At 35.9% G+C, this 22,798-nt stretch overlaps 3 protein-coding genes across 7 annotated transcripts in view; 2 read left to right on the top strand and 1 right to left on the bottom strand.

Moving 5' to 3' along the window:
• Window positions 1–1,153: 1,153 nt before the first annotated feature.
• nlrx1 (NLR family member X1) lies at window positions 1,154–11,775 on the top strand. 5 transcript variants are annotated; one of them, XM_016272604.1, is made up of 9 exons: window positions 1,155–1,552; window positions 3,390–3,500; window positions 3,898–3,970; window positions 4,075–4,184; window positions 4,294–4,916; window positions 6,624–8,047; window positions 9,272–9,358; window positions 10,393–10,644; window positions 10,742–11,775. In XM_016272604.1, exons 2-9 carry the CDS (start codon window positions 3,395–3,397, stop codon window positions 11,094–11,096), a joined length of 3,030 nt encoding a protein of 1,009 aa, XP_016128090.1. In that variant the 5' UTR covers window positions 1,155–1,552; window positions 3,390–3,394; the 3' UTR covers window positions 11,097–11,775. The 5 variants fall into 5 exon arrangements, with proteins under 5 accessions (XP_016128091.1, XP_016128090.1, XP_016128086.1 ...); XM_016272600.1 differs by having other exon boundaries at window positions 3,376–3,500; XM_016272601.1 differs by having other exon boundaries at window positions 3,347–3,500.
• Window positions 11,776–11,894: 119 nt separating this feature from the next.
• nherf4a (NHERF family PDZ scaffold protein 4a) lies at window positions 11,895–20,242 on the top strand. The gene is given in 12 exon segments (XM_016272690.1): window positions 11,895–11,954; window positions 11,957–11,981; window positions 12,925–12,952; window positions 13,134–13,198; window positions 13,283–13,488; window positions 14,460–14,667; window positions 15,680–15,816; window positions 15,917–16,121; window positions 18,166–18,362; window positions 18,701–18,895; window positions 19,910–20,143; window positions 20,210–20,242. Coding segments are annotated over 12 exon segments (1,593 nt in total).
• A 264-nt stretch (window positions 20,243–20,506) lies between these two features.
• The window catches only part of LOC107585546 (5-phosphohydroxy-L-lysine phospho-lyase-like), a 6,324-nt gene continuing 4,032 nt past the window's right edge, over window positions 20,507–22,798 (bottom strand). The window contains exons 7-12 of the mRNA XM_016272599.1: window positions 22,093–22,175; window positions 21,781–22,006; window positions 21,535–21,689; window positions 21,334–21,423; window positions 21,129–21,259; window positions 20,507–21,010 (exon numbers count right to left, since the gene is read on the bottom strand). Of these exons, the coding sequence (XP_016128085.1) occupies window positions 20,970–21,010; window positions 21,129–21,259; window positions 21,334–21,423; window positions 21,535–21,689; window positions 21,781–22,006; window positions 22,093–22,175 (726 nt within the window). The 3' untranslated portion in view covers window positions 20,507–20,969. The remainder of the gene's footprint in view (window positions 21,011–21,128; window positions 21,260–21,333; window positions 21,424–21,534; window positions 21,690–21,780; window positions 22,007–22,092; window positions 22,176–22,798) is intronic.

Here is a 22,798-nt window from a genome sequence, read left to right as displayed (position 1 = left end):
AAAATGATGCAGTGCCAGGTGTTGGAAAAATATTGGTGTTATGCAAGGCTGCTATATCCAAATTCAAGATGTCATACCAAATTTAAATATGCAAATTATAATTCACTGATCTTTCTCTATTCATTATGGCAGTTCTCAAACTCGTTTAACTCTGGCTTTAAGCTCCACTAACATAGATTTTTTTTTTTTTTTTTACTTTATTAGAATGAGGTTTTTTGCATTTCCAGTTTCAGAAAGCACATCATGAACATGTTTAGCCTGAGATGAGGATGTTGACATATCATTGCACAAGTCCGAAAAGGGTTTTAATTCAAACCAGAAGACTGTGAAGGTTCACACAGTGCCTGTGTTTCTATTAAACCATTGTATCAATCTTTTGTATAGTAGATTTGATTAGTTTTCTTTCTTTTATGATTATTTAGTATTTTCACTTGTATTTACCTGGTGCTAAAATGTATGTATTAAAACAAAATTATAATTTTTTAGACCAACAAACTTTCATACTATGTATATCAGCAATGTATTGTGTAAACATGTTACACTGCCAAATGTACCTAGTGTGTTTAGAAATAAAATTATGAAATGCATCAGAAGTGCTGTAGCAATTTCAAAACAATCTTACTGAGTGTAGTATTCATAGTGGTTCATATGAGGACATAGAGGAATAATAAATGCTTTATTATCATTTATTTGACCCCTTACAATAAATAATAACAAAACCATTTGGCAGTGCCTTTCAGACGAAATGGTGTTGTTGTTGTTTTTTTAACATTGACTAACTCTGACTCACTGAACTAAACCTGAAGAATAGCATGTGCAAAAGAAACTAAAGCAGCCCCACCTGTAAAAGCTTCATGGAACAGTCTTTCTAATAATTATTTTGAATTACTCTGAATCCCTTGGAGCTACAAAGATCTTACAGTGGCATTTCATCATCCTCGAGGAACCCCTATACAGGCCCATATATAGAACTTGTTGGACTTGATAATGAAAATTGTAGGTGTGTCAATTTGATCAGGGTGGTCCAAAGTAAAACAGCTTGTATCAGACATTGTGTACTATTGTGTAAAATAAATTAATGCTTGGGTGGGCCTATAAAATTGTGAAAGGCAGTATGATTTTGCTGTCTGAATACATTAAATGGTGGCAGTGTCAGATTTAAAACCCATGCAGTATCCTGAAGAAAGCTGGTCTTTTGTAGATTTAAAGCTGCTGGTGGGATAACTTGACAAGTCGCTATGCAAATATATCATAATGCTAAATCAGCATATGTGACTTCACTATAGGCCTATCTATTTTATGGCTTTTATTTAGTCATTTGACTTTCGCAACAGCGTCGTAAAAATGAAGAGCAAAGTTGAAAGTTGAAAGTTGAAATTTGTGTATGTGGGCGGTACTACGACTGACTTAGCAGGAAGACACAGAGCGGTACGCTCGCATCGTCCTGCCGTAGAATGGACGCTTTCCTCGGCCGTGAACCGAGTGTCAGAACGCTGGCAGAGACTTGGGAAAATCAGTGAAGAATTCACCGTATATAGAGTCTCTAGATTAGGTAAAGATCTACAATAATTACCAGCATCTTAATTGTTACATCTGGATTCTCATGTGAATAAAAGTAGTTGCTATGCTGCTCTGATTGTCACCTAACGGTGGTTTATAAATATTGAAATGAAACGTACGTCATGATGACCCTTCTGACACCAAATAAGATCTGAGTTTGCGTCGAATTCCAGAATCGAACTATATTAAATCTTTCATTTACGATTGAGCATACATGACAGGCACATGCCCTGACGGATACTGTTTACATTTACAGACAAACAGTTTGACCTTAAAATTGCATGTGGAGATGGACATTTTTATAGACAAAGAAATTGCGAGACAGAGCTATACAAGTCAGATGAAAAACAAAACAAAATAAAAACAAATGAAATTGTAATGAGTTTTGACCTTACTGTACTATTTTTAGTGAGTGGCAGCCATACTACTCAACGGTTGACGTAGTGATTGTATACAGTACGTGGAAAAGCATATACTTTGTAATATACAAAGGGCTACAGTTGTGTTAATAGCACTTTATGCTATCACTTTTCTTTAAGTTGTGACTTTAAAAGGGGGCCCCAATAAATCTTAAAATTATTTAAATGTAGTTATATTAATATAATTTTAATTAAAATGCTTTAAAAACATTAAAAATAAAGATGTACAACATTCAACTGACTTCATATTTTTGACAGCCACTGGTCTAAACTGGTCGCTGGATGAATTATGTTATAAATTATTTAATGAAAATGAGTTTCCAGTGTTGGTTTAGGTACAGGTGTGGTGACAGGTCACACCTTCATAGTGCCTTGCTCATAGTCATCAGCACAGTTGTCAGAGGGAAAACATTTTCTGTTGTGTAAACACACAGACAAGGACGAATTACTTGACCTTACTGATCATTCATTACTAGTACTAACTGATGAATCGCAAGCAATCTTGCATATGTAAAGAATTGTTTATATATATATATATATATATCACTGTCTGGAGGAGGTATTTTAAATGCCCCATTGGTCACACTTAGTGATGCTTTATGCGGTTTCTTTAGATAATGGACATTACCAAAATTAACATTTTGGGTGTGTTGTTAAACAAATATGTGTATCACGTAACCGTGTTGGCATCATGTGTCATTGAAACACAAAGCCGAAGGAGGGACCTTACAAGGTTTGGCTTGATTTTGTCAGCTACATTTACATGACTGTGTTGACTGTAGACTGTTGACGGTTTACCTGTTCTACACAATTTTGTTTTAGACGAAAATGAGTTTCCAGTGTTGGTTTAGGTACAGGTGTGGTGACAGGTCACACCTTCATAGTGCCTTGCTCATAGTCATCAGCACAGTTGTCAGAGGGAAAACATTTTCTGTTGTGTAAACACACAGACAAGGACGAATTACTTGACCTTACTGATCATTCATTACTAGTACTAACTGATGAATCGCAAGCAATCTTGCATATGTAAAGAATTGTTTATATATATATATATATATATATATATATCTCACTGTCTGGAGGAGGTATTTTAAATGCCCCATTGGTCACACTTAGTGATGCTTTATGCGGTTTCTTTAGATAATGGACATTACCAAAATTAACATTTTGGGTGTGTTATTAAACAAATATGTGTATCACGTAACCGTGTAGGCATCATGTGTCATTGAAACACAAAGCCGAAGGAGGGACCTTACAAGGTTTGGCTTGATTTTGTCAGCTACATTTACATGACTGTGTTGACTGTAGACTGTTGACGGTTTACCTGTTCTACACAATTTTGTTTTAGACCTGTTTAACATTTTAAGTCACTATGACAAAGCATATCATCCATTAGGGGTTATTTTAAAGTCAAAATGTGGCGATTTGGGAGGCCATCGGGAACAGAAGTGTTAAGATGGAGATGCCAAGGTTCACCAAGAGACGTCTGCTGCAAGCTTCACACCAGGGCTCTTAAGAAAAGTAGGTGTTTGATATTTTTAAAACATTTAAAATATCCGTTAATCCAAAATACAGTACGAACAGTAATATTGTAAAATATTATTACAATTTAAAATAACTGTTTCCTGTTGTAATATATTTTAAAATGTAATTTATTCCTGTGATGGCAAAGCTGGATTTTCAGGAATCATTGCTCCAGTTTTCAGTGTCACATGATCTTTAAGAAATCATTCTAATATGCTAATTTGCTGATTAAGAAATGTTTCTTATTATTAGCAATGTTGAAAACAGTTGGGCAGCTTAATATTTATTTATTATTTTAGTCCTTGCTGAATAATTATTAATTTTTTTTTAAATCATACTGAAAATTTGTTTTTTTGATTTGTATAATTACAGAAATAACAATTGTTTATTTCAGCCTTTAACTTAAGCCTCCGATCAGATGGCATCTGTGGTGGTGGTGTAAATCGACATCACTTCTCATTTCCAGCGTAAGTATAATAATTCTTAGAAATCAAGCATTTCCTGATGCAGCATCTATGTCTATTGTTTTCATTGAATATGTTTTGATATTACTTGTGTTTTGTCTCATCAGCAAGACAACAAGCTGTTATAGAAATACATGGAGAGAATTGAGAACATCTATGTGCTATTCCATCTCTGGATTCAATCCTAGATTCTTTTGTACCTATGAACCCGTCACAGGTGAGTTTATTCATTAATTATTTACATTTAGATGGTATATCACTCCATTAGCCCATTCAGCTCATAAAAGAGCAATATCTTTTATGCTTGTATTATAATTAACCCTCAGATCCCATTGAGATCCACAAACAGAAGCTGACATTATGGTTCAGTCACCTTCCTCAAGAGGAGAGGCAGTTCGGTGGCTGCTTTTCTCCCGAAACTATGCATGTGCAGCCACTTATCCTGGAGCGTCATCCAGATGAGGACAGAGGTTTTGGTCCCTTCAAGGAAAAGACAAGCATATCCACACGTCCCTCTCTCACAGTTGAGCAGCTCTTTGATGCTAACAATAATGGAAACAAGGCACGAGGACTAAATGTTTTGCTGTATGGGGCTGTCGGCACAGGGAAAAGTACTGTCGTCCGTAAAATAGTGCTGGATTGGTGTGCTGGATCTGTTTTCTCCCAGTTCAAACTTGTGTTGCCTTTCTCCTGTGAGGATCTTTCCCATTTATCCAAACCAACATCCCTTCGAGACCTTGTGGGCAGGAAATACATGCACCTTCGCAAGACACCTTATCTTAGTGGAGATTATGACAAGGCTAAGGATGTCCTCTTCATCTTCAATGGAATGGAGAAGATGAAGCTGGATTTTCGCATCGGCTCCACAGAGTTATGCAGCGAGCCCAATGAGGCTCTCCCATCGGGGGCTGTTGTTGTTAATCTACTGAGGAAATACCTGCTACCTGAGGTATGAGGCTCAGCTGTTTACTCGTTGAGGTTTTTCACTCTGTGACCTGGTATGTTGAACGATGCCATGTTCCAGATTAAATCGGTGGTGGTTTGTGATGTAAATTGCAGTACCTTGGTTAATGACATCAAACTCATTTTTGTCCAGATCTATTAATTTATTAAAAATACAATAACATGCACTTCATAAATACAGTAACCTGAATACACCTGGTCTGTGATGCAAATTTTTATTTACATTTGTGAATTTAATTTAATTTTGTTATTTTTATAATAATGAAGAAAAAGCCATTATAAAGAATTACATTCCTCAAATGTTTATTTTTTTTAAATAATAACAATAATAACAAAAATAATAATTTATTATTATTTTTAGAAGTAGTAGTAGTAGTAATATTATATGTATTTTATATATTTGCAGTTTTTTTTATTTCTGAATTGTAATACTTAAAAATAAAATCTTATTATATTTTTATTAGTGGTGAAGTATTTATTTATTTTTGTTAAAATTAATGATATTTGAAAAAAAACTTTGTCAGACAGTTCAAAGTCATGTGGTGCTACCAACATACAAAATAAAAAAACATAAAAAGAATATCATAAAGAGTGTGTCTGGGTCAGTAAGTCTGTTATAATATTAGATAATTTGATACTTTTATGACAACGCAGGTTTTTTTCATATTTATGAATTCATTGCTTTTTTGATATATCTTAAAACTATTTTAAAACTCTTTGGAAAATAATGATTAAGATGTGTACACATATTTACAATTATTTTATTATTATTAAAATGATATTAAATAATATATTAATTAATTGCTTTATACTTGGTTACACTACATTACATTTTAGAGTCAACTACACTTAAAAATGGTATAAAAGTCTTTCAAAACCATATAAAACCTCATGTATTCAAAAATACCTTTCTGAAAACTTAAAGGGGTCCTATTATGCTTTTTCCCTTTTTCAACTTTAGTTAGTCTGCAGTTGCTGATTGAGCATAAAAAAGATCTGCAAAGCTACAAGGCTCAACGTCCACTTCAAAAGGAGATATTTTATTTAACAGAAATCACTTTTCAAAAACTACAACAAACGACTCGTTTGGACTACAACGCATATTTTCCAGGATTTGTGATATCACAAATATCGACGAATGGGACGAGGCCTGGGTGAGCTGCACTAGAGAAGGCAACGAGTGTTATCACTATGTTGGAGACACGCTAGCTTTCCCAAGGCAGACAAACTTAGAGTGGTTACAATCATCCGGGTTTAAATCGTGCTCAAACTGTTTTGATTTTGACACAATATTTACACTGAAGCTCGCAGGCGGATGGTAAGGAGCGTGACATTTCCCGACCAGGCGCCGAGTGCTGCCAATCACAACACACACTGGCCCAGCTAACCAATCACAGCACATTTCGTATTTCAGAAGGCGGGCCTTCATTTGATACATACTATTCGAGCCGTTCATGCCAGACTGGGGAGAGAGGTGTTGTAATAATGTAAAATATGTGAAAAATAATGTGTTTTCGAACAACCTAGTATGAGAGCCTGTTCTAGTACACCCCCAAAACAAAATCAAGACTTTGTAAAAGAGCATAATAGGACCCCTTTAACAAATGTGGCCAATTACTTTTCATTGGCTCCCACCTTTAGATGAATGTTTATTGTAATTAATAGCTGCTACAACCTGTTGCTTTTCTTACAGGCCAGCATTTTGGTTACAACCAGACTATCTGCCGTGGACAGAGTTCCTAAAAAATACATAAATCGTTATGTGCAAATCTGTGGCTTCAATGATCCTGATCGCCAGAGAGCCTACTTCACCAGCAGGCTCTTGCAACAAAATGAAGGCAAGCCGGGAAAGGCAGCCGAGATGCTCATAGAGATGCTTTACCTAAATCTACAGCGGGAGAGTCAGTTAGCAACCGCCTGCTTCTTACCATCTTACTGCTGGCTCACATGCGCCAGTCTTCATTTACTGCATTTTACTGATACAAAGTCACCAATTCGAACCCTCACTAGCATCTACACCAGCTTCATGAGGCTCAACTTTGGAGGAGAAGTGATAACTGTGGATGGAAATGTCTCTTCACAAGAGCAACAGAACTCATTAATGCTCTATGTGGTCCGTACTGTTGGTAAACTAGCTTTTGATGGCATCACCAACAAGCGGACGTCGTTCTCCGCTGAAGAACTGGAGCAGTGGGTTGGTGGCAAGACCAAAACGGATGAAGAACTCCAACAACTGGCGGTGTTTCGCACAGATGTGCTTGACTTCTTTCTGGTTCCTCGAGATTATCATGGTATGGATCCCGAATCTGGTGGTAGACGCTATGTGTTTGTTGTTCCCGCCATGCAGGAATATCTAGCTGCTCTTTACGTCGTTCTTGGCGAGAACAAAAGTGTCCTGGAGAAGTTGACTAAGGAGGTTTCTGAGGCTTTGGGACAAGCCAGTGAGGACATCACAAGCCTCCTGAGCATCATCTCCAAAATCATACCTTTCCGAATCTTCGCCGTTTTCAACTTGCTTAAGTTGTTCCCAAAACTCTTTGAGCGAGTCAGCAGCCACAGCAAAGGGCGTATCGCGAACACCATGGCGGCGGAAATGTTTCGTTCGGAGGACAGCTTCAATGAAGATGTTTTGGACCAGGTGGAACAAAGCCTCCTAGGAGTGCATGGTCCACAGCCACAGGAGGAAACCTACACAAGAGCGTTTGAGCTCTACCCTATCTTCATGGGTGGACTTCTTCATTACGGGAACCGAAGGCTGTTAGACCAGCTCGGATGCAGCATCAAGAGTCACACGGTTTCGCAGATCACCCGTGCACTGAGGAAACACCTGATCAATGAGAGCCAGAAGAAGCAGCCTCCTGAGGAGCTCATGGACCTTCTGGTCCTGCTTTATGAGTTCCAGAACCCTCGACTCACAGCTGAAGTCCTCCAGTCCATCAAGACCATCAACTTGTCGACTGTGCGCATGACGCCACACAAGTGCTTCGTGCTGAGCACGGTTCTGAGCTGCACGAGCTCAAGCTTCCACCTGAATGAGCTCAACCTCTCCTCCTGCCACATCACTCCAGAGTTACTGCAGATGCTCTGGCCTGCCTTCCATCACACTAGCAACCTCAAGTGAGACATGCACTTACTATAGAGAAAACTAGTCAATGTTTTGCATGCTTGAGTCAAGTAGTTCTATGCATAAAACTGGAAACCTTTGAAGCATCCTGAACATCTGACTTCATAAGCTCTTTAGATATAGCTAAATTTGATACTAATACATGTTTGGGGCTCATCAACTAGCAGTTTGCTGTTTTAAAACCAATAGTTAGAATATATTTTTCACTATTTTAGATTTATGCTCTCTACCCAAAACTTACCTGCTAAATAACAATAATCATCCTATACCAGCCTAAGATCGAGTTTTTCTGGTCTTAGCTGGTTCTCTCAATATGACCAGATGAAAAGTGCCCTAAACCAGGCAACAGACTAACCTGAGCAGTCTAGGATATCAACTAAGACCAGCAAACCAGCTTGGGCTGTTTTTTTTCCCCCTTTAGTTTTGGTTTTGCTTTTGAAAATGAAGAATTTATGGGGGAACTTTCACAATATTTATTTATTTATATATATTTTTGAAAGAAAGTAATACTTTTATTTAGCAAGAATGCATTAAAATGATCAAAAGTGACAGTTAAGACATTTATAATGTTTCAAAAGATTCAAACTTTCTATACATTAAAAAATTCTGAAAAAATGTATCAGCATCCCCAAAAATATTAAGCAGCACAACTGTTTTGAACATTGATAATACTAAGAAATGTTTCTTGCGCAGCAAATCAGCATATTGATTTCTGAAAAAAAATATTAAAATAGAAAACAGCTTTTTTAAATTGAAATAATATTTCACAATATTAGTCTTTTACTGTATTTTTGATCAAAAAAGGTGATGACAAGAAACTTCTTACAGACCCCAAATTTTTGAACACTTTCAAACTCAAAATCTTTTATATTAATTTTAATTTTGATCCTCGAAAGAAACTAGTGCCCCCCAATACACTGACCTCAAGTTTTATGAATAACGCAAAAGTTTATAATGTGTTGCATATTATTGAGTGAAAGTAACAGCAACTGAGGACTGGTTGGTCTTGATATTGTGGTCTTAATGGACCTTTAGCATGCAACTTTTTATTATGGATTCCGTTCTTGCCTTCAGGTTGCTTTGCTTGCAGTATGCAGTTGGTAATAATTACTTCTAAGCACAATTGCCTCATTAGTTATTGATTTTCTGCCTGGGAAATCGACAAACTAATGGCATGCACGTGTGTGTGTGTGTGTTTGCTCACTGTGTGTTTACAGTCTCCAGTTTAACAGCCTGGATCCTGAGTCCTGCATTCTACTGCGAGATCTCCTGCTTGAGCCCAACTGTACTATTAAGTCAATACAGTAAGCCTACTTTCAATAGCACATTATTACTGTGATATATTCATGGTTGAGGAGGTGCCAAAAAAAAGCCATTTCTGTTTGTTTACCAATAACAAGAGCTGGAAAACTCAATCTGTGTAATGTATTTGTTAGTGACATTGCATCTCTTCACCGATTCGTGAGACACAGGACAAAAACATGTCCCAAAATGTATATATTTATTAGTGTATTTATTTTAGTATTATTTATATACCATTAGTTTTTATTAAAGTATTGAATTAGGTTTTTTGTTTTTATATTTTCAGTCTTTATTTTAATTTTATTTACATTTTTAGTCATTGTGTTGTGTTTTTGTCATTTATATTATTTTTAATATTGCAAATATACTGTTAATGTTTAACCCATTTTTATTTCAGTTTTAGTTTAATTTTATTAGATTTTTTGTAATTGTTTGATGTGTTTTTGTCATTTTTATAATTTTTTTAATATTGTAAATATACTATTTATGCTTAGTTAATTTTTATCTCCGTTTTAATTTTTGAGTTTAGTTTTAGTTTTTATTTACAGTTTATTATAGTGCTTCAAATATAAACTTATTTCAGTTAGTTGCTAAGCTGTTTATAATTTATAATTTAGTTTTTCATCCTTCGTTTGTCCGTTTTTCATTTCATTTCAGCTTTGTTCTTTATTTTTTTTAATTTTGGTAATGATGTGTGTCTGTGATTTTTAGAAATGTTTTTCCATTCATTCTTTAAAGTAAATGCTAAATTTGCAATATTTATGATAAATAATTTGGCACATTATTTTAGTATTCGACTGTATTGACCCATACAGTAATAGGCTAAGAAAAAACATTTTGTGAGAAAAAGAAAGAAGTTACTACTAAATGTACATTTATAACTATGATGTTGTTTAACAGTTTAATCCAGAAAAATGAATAGATACATGCACTACTTTTTTAGTTTAATCCCTTGTCTCAAGAACCACTGTGATGATATTCAGGAAAAAGTCGTTCTTGTGCTTTTTGTTTGACTTTCCTGTTGCTGTGATCACAGGTTGTGTGACAACTACTTGACGGACACCGGCATCAGCCATCTACTGGAAGCTCTATCTGGTAACCACTCACTGCAGCGGCTGTGTCTGATGCACACAGGCCTCGGGGACCGATCGGCACAGCTGCTGGCTGAGAGACTTGGCCAGCATGAGATGTTACAGGAGCTAAATGTGGCCTACAACAACATTGGAGACAGCGCAGCTCTCACTCTGGTCGATGCCTGTCGTGAACATCCCAGCATCCACACAGTACAGTGAGTACAACAATACATTTGCATAGTTCAATCATATGTGTCTTTCTTATAAATCCATCTGATATTAATAGATGTCTATGCTCATACTTCCTCTCAGCCTGTACCTGAACCAGCTTACCGATGTGGGCAAGCAGTCGCTGTACGTGCGTGGTGGTCCTCGGGTCAAGGAGGGCCGGCGGGTGAAGGTCTTGGCATCTGTAACGGAGGGTTCAGACATCTCAGAGGACTGGCATCCCATTCTGAGCGTTATTGGAAAAAATTCTGTTTCATGGGACAGAGGCCGTGTACGCGAGCAACTGCTGGTCTTCCTGAAAGACCTGGAATGGGGTCGCAAACAGCACCAGAGTTTCTGGAAAAAGATGCACTTCCGACGAGTTGAGAGCGTCGTGAGGCAAACGCTGCGCTTACTGGAAAAGAGCAGTGATACGGGAACAGGGACCGGTATAAAATAATGTAACTATCATAGAAAATTTGTTGCCATATTTCAATCTAGTCAGCCTTAATATTTCCCAGTTAGATTCTAAAGGGATTTCCATCTACTCACATATCCATATACTGATTAGGTAATTTTGAGAAAACACTTGTGACAAATTAGTTTTATTTAATTGTTTGAGGGAAAGATCAATATGCACTACTCCATAATACTTCAGATAAGTACTTGAAAACTGCTCCTTGTTGCATGATGACAATTTTTGCCACAAAAAGCCATTTCCTATGCATATGTATTCAGGGAGAATTCAGGGTTTTTTGTTATCATAAATTAATTGTAGGAGTGTTATGCCATTTTGTAAATGGTTAAACTCTTTAAACAATGTTTGAGTGTGAAATGGTGCTCTGGACAATGTTAACAAAGTAAGGTAACCAAGACAAGGCTTTAGATGCTTCTGCAATCTTACCATATCTTTTGCCTTAATATTTGATTGAAAACATGTTTGAACTAACAAATTGTGACTGAAATTTGCTGTGCAATAACAACACAATAAAACTAAAAGTGCTTATGAAAGGTGGCTCCTTGTCAAACTGTATAGCTTTGACTTTTGCTAAATAAGTTGCTGGTTTCTACCGGCTCGAACAAGTCTTATTTTAATGGAGTTTGTTGTCAGTTGTCTTAATTAAGAGTTTGTTATGTAATACCCCCTTATGATCTGATTATGGTTGAGGTGTTGTCTCATAAACCTAAGATTAAATATTAATCTCCTGTGCGTTATTGTGGTGGAACAAGGAGGAGCTATACTGACTAAAGCATTTTAATGCTTCATTTAAATGTGTACCTTGCACCCTCATGAAGCCCAGGGCTCAGCCAGCAGTGGTAAGCAGGATCATGAGATTCACCACAGGTAATTTACTACAGTATATATATATATATATATATACACACACACACACATTGTTTTCCATTGCAACGATTGTGCAGACTGTAATGTAGAAGTCAGGAAAGACATTTTAAGATGTTATTTTTACAAAGGGTTTATTTTTGCAAAGCGGTGGAGACAACAACCTGTACTGTATAAAAAGTGAATGTAGTAGAATGGTCTGTACATCTGATATATTAGCAGTGTAATAATTATTTATTAGTAATAGTAGTATTTATAGTAGTATTACACACTCCTAAAAATCTGACCAATCGGAACATAATTTTTTAACGATTTTGTAATAAGTTTCATCATTTTCAGCAGTCAAAGAGATTTATTTATACACAATTATGTAAATTAGGTGATTTCTTCATTGCTCCTTTGTACAAATGTAACATTTCCCCCGCTTGAGGTTTTAAAACTAAAAGTGTAGACAAAAATAAGCAGTGGAGGACTGAGGAGTTTCCTTTTGAACTCTGATCTCAAGTCTTGTCAGCATTTTGTGATTTCTAATCACATGTCCGTAATCAAACTCTTTAGTGTTTATTTTAACTTAAAGCACCCTGTGTAGATTTCGTTTTGCAGAGCATCTCACAGGCAAATATGGGAAACAAAGCCCTGCCAAGAACTGTATGTTTTGTGGTTTTAGATGCATGGAAATGAGCAAACTGAAATAATGTGGCATACTTGTACACGTTTAAGGCTCAAGATCTGCCAATTAATATTTTAATGAAAGCAATTTGCCCTCTGAAATTTGGGAAAAAATATGCAAGTGCTGGTGGCCAGTCACACGCCACTAGACAATGGTTAATATTAAACAGTATTGAAGACTTTTTCTTTTGTTTATGAAAGTTGTAGCATCACTCCTGACATTTTTGAGTAGATAAGGATCACCTTCTCAATACTTTTTAATTGTTTACTATCACAGAACCAGCGGATGCCCCAGAGTTACCAATGTAAGTCTTCAGAATGCTCTTTAAATGTGACCTTTTGACCTCTGATTGATTATCCTACATGTGCATACTAATGATTCTGCATAAGCAATCTGGTTTACTTAAACTAGTCAATCAATTATCTTATTTTTGGTTTGTTTACATAAAAACATATTTTACAGCAAAGTGCAAATGTTTTTCACAGGAAGTTCACCTTCAACCCAAAAGAAGGGATTGACAACCCTGCTTTAGTGATCTCTGATGACACAGGTAATCATTTTCATCCAATCAGTGACTGAATAACCATTGAAAGAAAAAAAGACTGCATATGAATACTGAATGAATTGTCTCCAGAGCCTGATGTGCATCCGCGGATGTGTGTTCTGAAGCGGGAAGAGGGTCAGGGCTTCGGCTTCTACCTGAGTAAGGACGCTGGCTGCAGGGGACATGTTGTGCGCCAGGTGGAGCCTTGGAGCAGCGCAGAGCGGGGTGGGCTGAAGAAGGGGGACCGTATTTTGGAGGTCAATGAGGACTTTGTGGATGACAAGGAGCACTCGACTGTAAGAGCACTTCCTTACTCAAACATGAGACCTTTGTATTCTGTGAATTAAACACATGGACACTGGAATACAAATGATATTGCCAAGTAGATGCAAAGCATTAAAGGGATAGTTCACCCAAAAATTCTCTCATATTTACTTAACATCATGTTGCAGCACATATGTGACCCTGGACCACAAAAGAATATTTTATGGCAAAAATCATTAGGATATTAAGTAAAGATCCATGTTCCATGAAGACTTTGTAAATTTCCTACCCTAAATATATCAAAACTTAATTTTTGATTTAAAGGCGAGCAGACCAGCTTTAAAGGCGATTTTCTCAATATTTAGATTTTTTTTTGCACCCTCAGATTTCAGATTTTCAAATAGTTGTATCTCGGCCAAATATTTTCCTATCCTAACAGACCACACGTCAATGGAAAGCTTATTTATTCAGCTTTCAGATTATGTATAAATCTCAATTTCAAAAAATGACTGGTTTTGTGGTCCAGGGTCACATATGTGACCTGTCTTGTGTCAAACACAAAATAATCTATTTTGAAAAATGTCTGTTTTTTTTTTGTCCACATACAATGGCTACAAAATTACAAATAAATTAAAATGACCGCCGAAAAATATTAGAAAATACAGGACTGCTGATGCGTGATGCGATTGACCAATGAGAATGGTCATGAGATTGGTGTAAAAAATAAAGTACAACAGACATTCATTAACTAGATGATGTGCATTAACATGAACTAACAATTAATAATACTTCAATAGCTATATCTGTAGATATTATTTAATGGATCCGAGCTAACATTAACTAACAACGAACAGTTGTGTTTTTATTAATTAATGTTAGCAAAGATGAATAAATATTGTAACAAATGTATTGCTCATGGTCAGTTAATGCATTGTGTCACCAGTACACCTTACTGTGTATTATATTTAGTCTTGTAGGTGTGTAACCTGTGCCTTGTTTTCAGGTGGTGCTGAAGGTGCAGGCGTCTGGGCTGAAGCTATATCTGTTAGTGCTGAGTGCTCAAGATTATGAGTTTGTGGTTTCGGAGGGAAAAGACCTCATGTCGCTCGCCAGTGCTTACCGTCCCATTGAGGGCTGTTCTCGCCCACGGTTGTGTTACATCACTAAAGAGCCTGGCAGTGGCTTGGGCCTCAGCATCATTCCTATTGAAGGTACTGCTACTTTCTAAACATATGTTTGAAGCTAAGAATTATTTAATTTTTACATTTATTAAATTAAAATTAGTATTTTATTATTCACATAACAAGATGTATAGTTTATCAAGATTTCTCACAGAAGAGGGCATATATTAATATAGGGTATATATAGGGTCATCACGTATAAAAACACATAATAAGCACAAAAAGCATTTTTAAAAGAATTGCCTTTTAGAAACATAAATGTTCCAAATAAAATGGCAAAATGGCTACACCACATTTTACTGTCTGTATTTGCAACAGCTTTACTGTACACATTTGGCTGTTTCGTTTTCAACAATACATTTTGTAATCAAAACTGAAACCAAAAAGTAAAAATATGACAAAGTATCTGTTCATTAATATTTTTATGATACATCAGCATAGTAAGATATGTACACATCTGGAGGTGTAATATCCAGGACTTTAAATTATATTGTATTTTTCATTATATATTTCCATGTGGGTTTAAATGCAGTCTCTTCATTATTACAAAGCATTTATTTATTTATTTATGTATTTACACCAGTTTTTAAGTATCATTACTATTATAGTTTTATTCATTTAGTTTTTTCTATTTTAAATTTTAATTGCATTTTTATTTTATTTTTTATTTTATGTTATGTTATGTTATTTTATTAAAAATGGGGGCAAAAACAAAAGTGTTGCGTTTATAATTTTGTTCAGTTTTTTTGTTAACTATAATAACCCTGATCATACACATTCACTATAGAAAAAAAGTAGTACTCATAGGACAGAGGAAATCAGTATGGGTTGAGAGTAAACACACTCTTAGATAAGCCTGTTGTTTATTTATGCACCCACAGGTTTTATGATGTCCAATTACACTAAATGAGAAACTTCTCCCTTATAAGAGATGTTAAAAAAGTAGTTGATTCACTTCAGAGAACGTTTTATCATAATGTATGAATACATGGATCATTGTGGACAGTTCTAGTTCATTTTATTCAATACTGTGTGAGAGTAGGTGAGCGAGGTCGTTATCGTCTCAGCCCAGTGACTGATGGTCCAGCTGAGAGAGCAGGAGTCCAGAATGGAGACAGGCTGATCTGGATCAATGGAGCTATGATTTCAGCACTTAGTTATGCAGCACTGTCAAAAATGGTAAGCACACTTGTATAGTATCTAATACCTTATATTTTAATCTCTGATGCTTTCTGTTTTTGGGACATTAGAAAGACTAGATTTCACTTTGTTCCATCAGGTGAAGAAATGTGAAGACCATGTGACTGTCTTGGTAATTGACAGCAGGAGTGAAGTTTGTTATAATCGCATGGGGATACCCATAATTCCTGCTTTTGCCAAAACGCATAATCTACCCTACAGACCAAAAACACTAGACCTGACTCAAGGACCACAAGGATACGGGTTCCTCCTAAGGCAAGAGAAGTTACGATCTGGACGTATTGGTGAGAAATCGCTGATTCTTTACCAGTGTTATTATTATTATTATTATCTAAAATTAAAACTATTAAAAAAAAATTGTTCATTGAAAGCTAATTTATAATAAATATTAGATGGAAAACTGTCTGTATTAGATGAGATGCTGTCTTGGCAACTAACTGAAATAAGTTTAAATTGTAACATTAAATTAAGTTCACCCAAAAATGAAAATTTGATGTTTATCTGCTTACCCCCAGGGCATCCAAGATGTAGGTGACTTTGTTTCTTCAGTAGAACACAAACGAAGATTTTTTAACACAAACCATTGGGGTCTGTCAGTCTTATAATTCACGAATCACGGCTAAAACATACAATAAAACTAAAAAGCAACATACACAAACAAAACCAAATTAAACCCTGCGGCTCGTGACGATACATTGATGTGTAAAGACACAAAACGGTCGGTCTGTCCAAGAAACTGAACAGTATTTGTATAGTTTTTTACCTCTGATTCACACAATGTCCAAACTGTTCGAACTGTGCTGAGCGTGTTCTCAACAGCAGGCCCGTCTTCTTCTTCTTCTTCTTGCTTTACTGCGATCGCAGTCTTATAAGTGCATTACCGCCACCTCAGTCTGTCAATCATATAATGGAAGTGAATGGGAATCACGGCTTTGAGAGTCAAAAAAGCTTGCAAGATAGTTCTGTGCAAGAAACTGAACAGTATTTATATTGTTTTTTACCTCTGATTTACTGCAATGTCCGAACTGTCCTCAGTGCGTCCTGAACGTGTTTGCGTCTTCTTCTACCTCAACAGCGTGACGCGTCTTCTTCTTCTTGCTTTTCAGTTTTATATGATCGCAGTCTTATAAGTGCATTACCGCCACCTATCTCTCAAGTGGACCACTGACACTCCTAACTGAGATTGTAGATAGAGTGTCAATGTTTTTTTGTTTGTTTTATTGTATGTTTTAACCGTGATTCCCATTCACCTCCATTATAAGACTGACAGACTGCAACGGTTTTTGTTAAAAATCTTCGTTTGTGTTCTACTGAAGAAACAAAGTACATCTTGGATGCCCTGGGGGTAAGCAGATAAACATCAAATTTTCATTTTTGGGTGAACTATCCCTTTAACTGGAAATAAATAAAAAATTAACCTGAACTAAAACTAAAACCAAAATAAATAAATAAATAAATGTAGCTTAAACAGTAATATTAAAAATAAAACTACTAAAAATTACAAAAAACATTTAACACAAATAAATATCATAAAATAAAAAATCTAAAATCAAAAAAGAAGGGAAAAAAAGGAAAACTAGAATATAAAAATAAAAGCTATTTCAAAATATTATAAACTAAAACTATAATAGCATAAAAATAATATCGTTCTTTAGTGCAGGGGTTTCTCTGAGAAAACTGTGTTAAATATAAATAAGTATTCAATATTCAATATAAAATAAAAATATAATATAATATTTTAAATATATAATATGTTTTATTTAGTATAAATAAAAATGAACAATATAAATGGTATAATAAGCATTTAATATTATTGTTAAATATAAATGTAATAATAAATGTTAAATAAAATATACAGTATTAAATAATTTAAGGACTAATTAATAATATATATTTAATTAATATTTATATAAAATAATAGTGAAATATCATTACAAAGACTGGTTGGTACTAATCACGTGATTACCATTCTATTGATAGCTTTTATGTTTCTCTTATTACTTCAATGGTATGTAGAATACATTTTCAGAAAATATTTTACACATTTAATGTTTTATTTATATACCGTATAAATATTTTTCATAGTATAAATAGGTCTTTTTATAAAATATAAATGGGTCTTTATTTAAAATATAAATTAAAAAATAATATAAAATACAAAATATATAGCTGCCTACATTTTAGGAAGAGTGTCCCTCGCAAAGGGATTATCATATATGGGGGTCCATGGCATCATGCATTTTTGTAAATGCTTTTAGATGTGCCACTAATTAGAAAACACTGTCGACATTTTAGCAGCCATCACTTTGTGATATGTTCGCTCTATAGCTCATGTATTACGAGAGATCGACCCCTGCAGCCCAGCTGAGACTGCAGGAATGGAGGACGGAGAGCTTGTGCTAGCGGTAAACGGGGAGCAGGTGGAGGATGCAGAGCATGAGGCCGTCGTCAGCAAAATACGGCAAAGCGGCCAGCAGGTCACCCTAACCACCATCTCCGTCCCTGGCAGAGACTATTACACACAGGTGCTTGCATGCACACACTTTCACACGCAAATGCTCATATAGAAAAGAGGAGCGATAACATTCAGCTTGCGAACAGCTGCTAAATCAACATATTTTTCCTCTGACTGAAGACATTTGACCCTGAGGGCTAACCAAGGGCCTAATCTCAAGCTCCTAATTCTTATAGTACACACCAAAACAGGTGTTTTTAAAATGAAATGAATCTACTGTTTGGAGTAGACATTGGACCCCTGGGAATGGGTGGGGTCGCTGTGACCTAGATAACAGGGAATCACTATTCTTGATGTATTTGCTTGGATTTATCACTGACAGAGTGTCTGTTATTTGATCCACTTCAGCTGGGCATTTCTCCATTGCTGTTCTATGAAGACCATACTCCAAAAAGGGAACAGTTTCCTAATCCTCCTCCGCCTCATCAAGAGGGACACCAAAATCCACTGCATCCTCGACTTTGTGTGCTTCACAAGGAGGGTGCGGGATTTGGCTTCAACCTAGGTTGTGTTCAGAATAAGCCCGGGACGTATATCGGTCAGGTACTGTAAGCATTTATGTTTAAAAAGCATCTGCTAAATGCTTTAAATGTACATTTAAATGGAATAGAGTACAGCAGTGATAACATATTTTTGTAGGTCACCCCAGAAGTTAGAATCATCCAGGTTCCTTCTACAAAATTAGATTGGATTTTTCCATTGGCTTTTGGATTATTGCAGAAAATAATCTCTGTGACCAACAAGTCTATAATTCCAACACGTTTATCTTGAATATCTTCACGAATTAACACAACTTTTAGGAATTTTGAAGCCTGAATACAATCACACCAGAATTAAAAAGGTAAATGTAGGTTATAAACAAACATGGTCACATGACGTCAGTGTCACAACCATTGCGTTTTCGACTGCTCTTTCTGTCTTTATTTAAAATAAATTTTCTCTGAAACTTCAGGTGAAAATAATTTGCAAGAGGGTGATTATAAAAACAACAAGGCTGTAAAAGCTGACTAGTATGTAGATGACTTCTCCTGTTTGGCAGGATGACGTTTAATGTCTCTGACAGTCCTATTTAAAATCTGTTAACCACGTTTTATTTTTGGCATTTAAACAAAAACCCATTAAAAAACAGAAGCAGAAGTGCCAAAATGCTAACTTGCTTCTGGATTTTAGCCTACAAGAACATCCCTTCAGCACTCTATTGCAAAAATGACTGTTTTCACACAAGTCTCCCTGAACACGCCCTCATCTGCCATTGGTTGTACAAATAAAAGTCCTGTCCCTAAACTTATGCCATTGGTTAACTGATGCTGGGTTGGTATACTCAAACGGAATAATATTTTGATAGCATCACAGTGCTTATATTTTTTGGGTAAATAACTTGTTTTTTTAAATACAAATATAAGATGAAAATAGGAATATTAATAATATATTTATCTCTGCATTTTTAAAAGATATACAATTTTAGAATTAACAGAAAAAATAACAAGACTATTGATTTAAAAATGCTTTTCCATGTCTGGAAAAACTTACACATGTAATTCTCCTTCTGGTCTGTAGGTGATGATGGGGAGTGCAGGAGAGAGAGCAGGGTTGTGTGAGAGAGATGTGGTTGTAGAGGTGAATGGACAGAATGTGGAGGAAGAGTATTTTGATGAAGTGGTGAGGTTGATAAAAGAGGGAGGAACTCCTCTCAGTCTGCTAGTCATGGAGGGACTGGGATATGAGAAACTGAGAAATGCCAGACAGCCTGTAAGTTCAGGACTCAATCTTTGCAGTAGCAAATTGAGACTTGCTCACACACATACATGCATTTTGTAATTTCAGGATTATTTTTAAGATTTAAATATTGTCTTTCAGGTTCCAGATGCTTCACAGGATGATTTTGTATGAATTAATATAGTCAGGTAAAACATTTTGTTAATTTATTAATTTAACATTTACTGTAAAATGATGATTATTTTTTTAATTTAAAATAAAACTGCATACCAGTAAACCCTCCTCTCTGCCAGAGATCACAAACACAGTCTATGTGGCTAAAAAATATCATTTAAAGTACTTTGTAAACAGTTATAAAGATTATTGTATATCTTGCAGAAATATTGACAAAAGGGTAAACATGCTTTTCTTGTCAGTAACCACATTTATTATAGAATCGGTGTCATTATTTAATGCAACCAAAACACTTTTGAGTACAAATGTAATAAAAAACAATTTGAGTGCAAATGTAATATAAAGATTATGGAGACTGGAGTATGTGTACAATCAGGTTTAAAGTGATTTATATTGTTGTATGGCTGTAAAGTATGAAAGCATATTAAAACCTTAAAATCCTAATCTTAAAATTTGTTTACACCACATCCTGGAAAACTGTATGTAGAGGTGTGATATCATGTTAATTAATATATGTTTATCCAAGTTTTATTTTGAAAATATTCTGTCAGATTTGTAGCATGAGTGAATTTATTCACCTTTTTGTTGTAAGTATTTATAACTGAATTCTGAATATAAACAGATATATATTCAAGAATGCAAATCACAATAAAATTATTTATTAAAATTCATTTAAGAATGTTTGCTCTATGCACTACATTGAAAATTATTTTCATGTTTTTAAACCTCAACTTCTGCAGTCCTCTTTTTGATGGGTATGCTCCAGTTCTGTAAGTTCAAAAGACAAACTGTCAATTTCTCACTTAATTATTATTTTAAACAAAATGAAAATAAGTCAGATTAATCAGTTTCCACATGCTGAATTAACTGTTAACTTGCTAACAACCTCTGAGAATTTGGTCAATGCATGTACAGACTCTCTCAGCATCCTCAATACTGAAGCACATTGGAGGTTTGAATTTGATGACACTGTCCCACGGTCCATCAGTGCTCATAACTATACGTTCCTCTTTCAGCCTGAACAAATCAAAATGGGCAGTTGGTTATCAGGTAGTTGTAGCTAGTTGAGAAAGAACAGAAATGGTCAGTACCTTCGTACAAGATGTGCTGCTTCTTCTGTTGCTGGTTTTCTGGATGCTCTGTCTTTAACTAGCTCCATACCTATAAACAGTCCAACACCACTGCAAAAAAGAACAGAAGATATGTCTGCTAATGTTCTTCTTTGAGATTACAGCATGATGGTACAATAGTATTTTACAAGATCTCAATAAAGATTGATTTTCAGAACTTACCGCACATCTCCGATGAGTGGATGTTTAGTCTGAAGTTGAAGGAGCAGCTGTTTAAGATGACCTCCGACACGCACAGCATTGCCTCTGAGGTCTTCTTTCTCTATAACATCCAACACTGCCAGACCAATGGCACAGGATACTGGGTTACCACCAAACTGCATGGGACAAAAAGGTTAAATATTTACTTAAACTCTTCAAAAGATGTACAAGCTACATATATTATCACAGAAGCATTATGGTTCTCACTGTGTTGAAGTACTCCACACCATTGGCTGTAAAAGCAGCGGCTATTTCCTCTGTAGTAGCCACACACGCAATAGGATGACCATTGCCTATTGGTTTGCCCATAGTCACAATGTCAGGGCAGAAGTCTTCACCTTGAAGCTGAAAAGCCCAGAAATGACTACCAACACGACCGAAGCCTGTCTGAATCTCATCTGCCACATAAACTCCTCCTGCTTCACGAACGTATCTGAGGGGAAAAATACAATGCTGCGTGTCGCTTAATTCCTGAATAAAGAGTAAAGACACTCAATAAAAAATGACAAGGAGACTTACTCTGCAACTCTTTTACAATAACCAGTTGGGAAAATGATCTGGCCACCAACACTGGGTAAAGACTCGGCAAAAAAAGATGAAATCTACAGACAAAATTAAAGGGGTCAAATGATGCGATTTCAATTTTAAATTTCTGTTTGGAGTGTTACAAGCTCTTGGTGCATAAAGAAGATCTGTAAAGTTGCAAAGACTAAAGTCTTAAATCCAAAGAGATATTCTTTATAAAAGTTAAGAGTCAGCCACACCTACCTAAAACGTCTAATTCTAACACGCCCCCACATATCTACGTCACGATGTGGGAAGATTTGCATAACGCTGCCCAAATGTTCACGCAAAGAAAGAAGGTGTAACTTTGATTCTCACTGTAGTATTGTTGCCGCCGCTGCCATGTAGTGAAGGCCCTATGTTTCGTTGTGAAAGCGAAACTACTTTGTTTGGCCTTCCAAAAGAGGACGATATCGCTTCGTCATGCCTGGAGCTGATCCATGCTGGTCGCTGAGGAAATACATCAACTTCGCGCTGTGGATCGCCGGATCGGCTTTCACCGTGGATGAGGCGGAGTCCAGCCCGGGGTCGTCACATGTGGTTGCCGCAAGCCCACCGGCCGTGCCATTCTTAAGCCCGCCCTCCGCCGCTCACTCAAGCCCGCCATGTGTTTCGTTGTAAAAGCGAAACTACTTTGTTTGGCCTTCCAAAAGAGGACACG

The sequence above is a fragment of the Sinocyclocheilus grahami genome, unplaced genomic scaffold, assembly GCF_001515645.1.
Source record: "Sinocyclocheilus grahami isolate Dianchi unplaced genomic scaffold, SAMN03320097.WGS_v1.1 scaffold72.1, whole genome shotgun sequence".
Classification (NCBI taxonomy): Eukaryota; Metazoa; Chordata; class Actinopteri; order Cypriniformes; family Cyprinidae; genus Sinocyclocheilus; species Sinocyclocheilus grahami.
Note: the sequence above shows the minus strand (reverse complement) of the source record. Positions and strands in the feature narration are given on the sequence as shown.

Bases quoted from the DNA above. Each gene is read 5' to 3' on its own strand.
- nlrx1 (XM_016272604.1), top strand. From the start codon at position 3,395: ATGTGGCGATTTGGGAGGCCATCGGGAACAGAAGTGTTAAGATGGAGA. The intron at 3,971-4,074 runs GTAAGTATAATA...TTGTCTCATCAG, and splicing joins CATCACTTCTCATTTCCAGC to CAAGACAACAAGCTGTTATA. The intron at 9,359-10,392 runs GTAAGCCTACTT...CTGTGATCACAG, and splicing joins TGTACTATTAAGTCAATACA to GTTGTGTGACAACTACTTGA.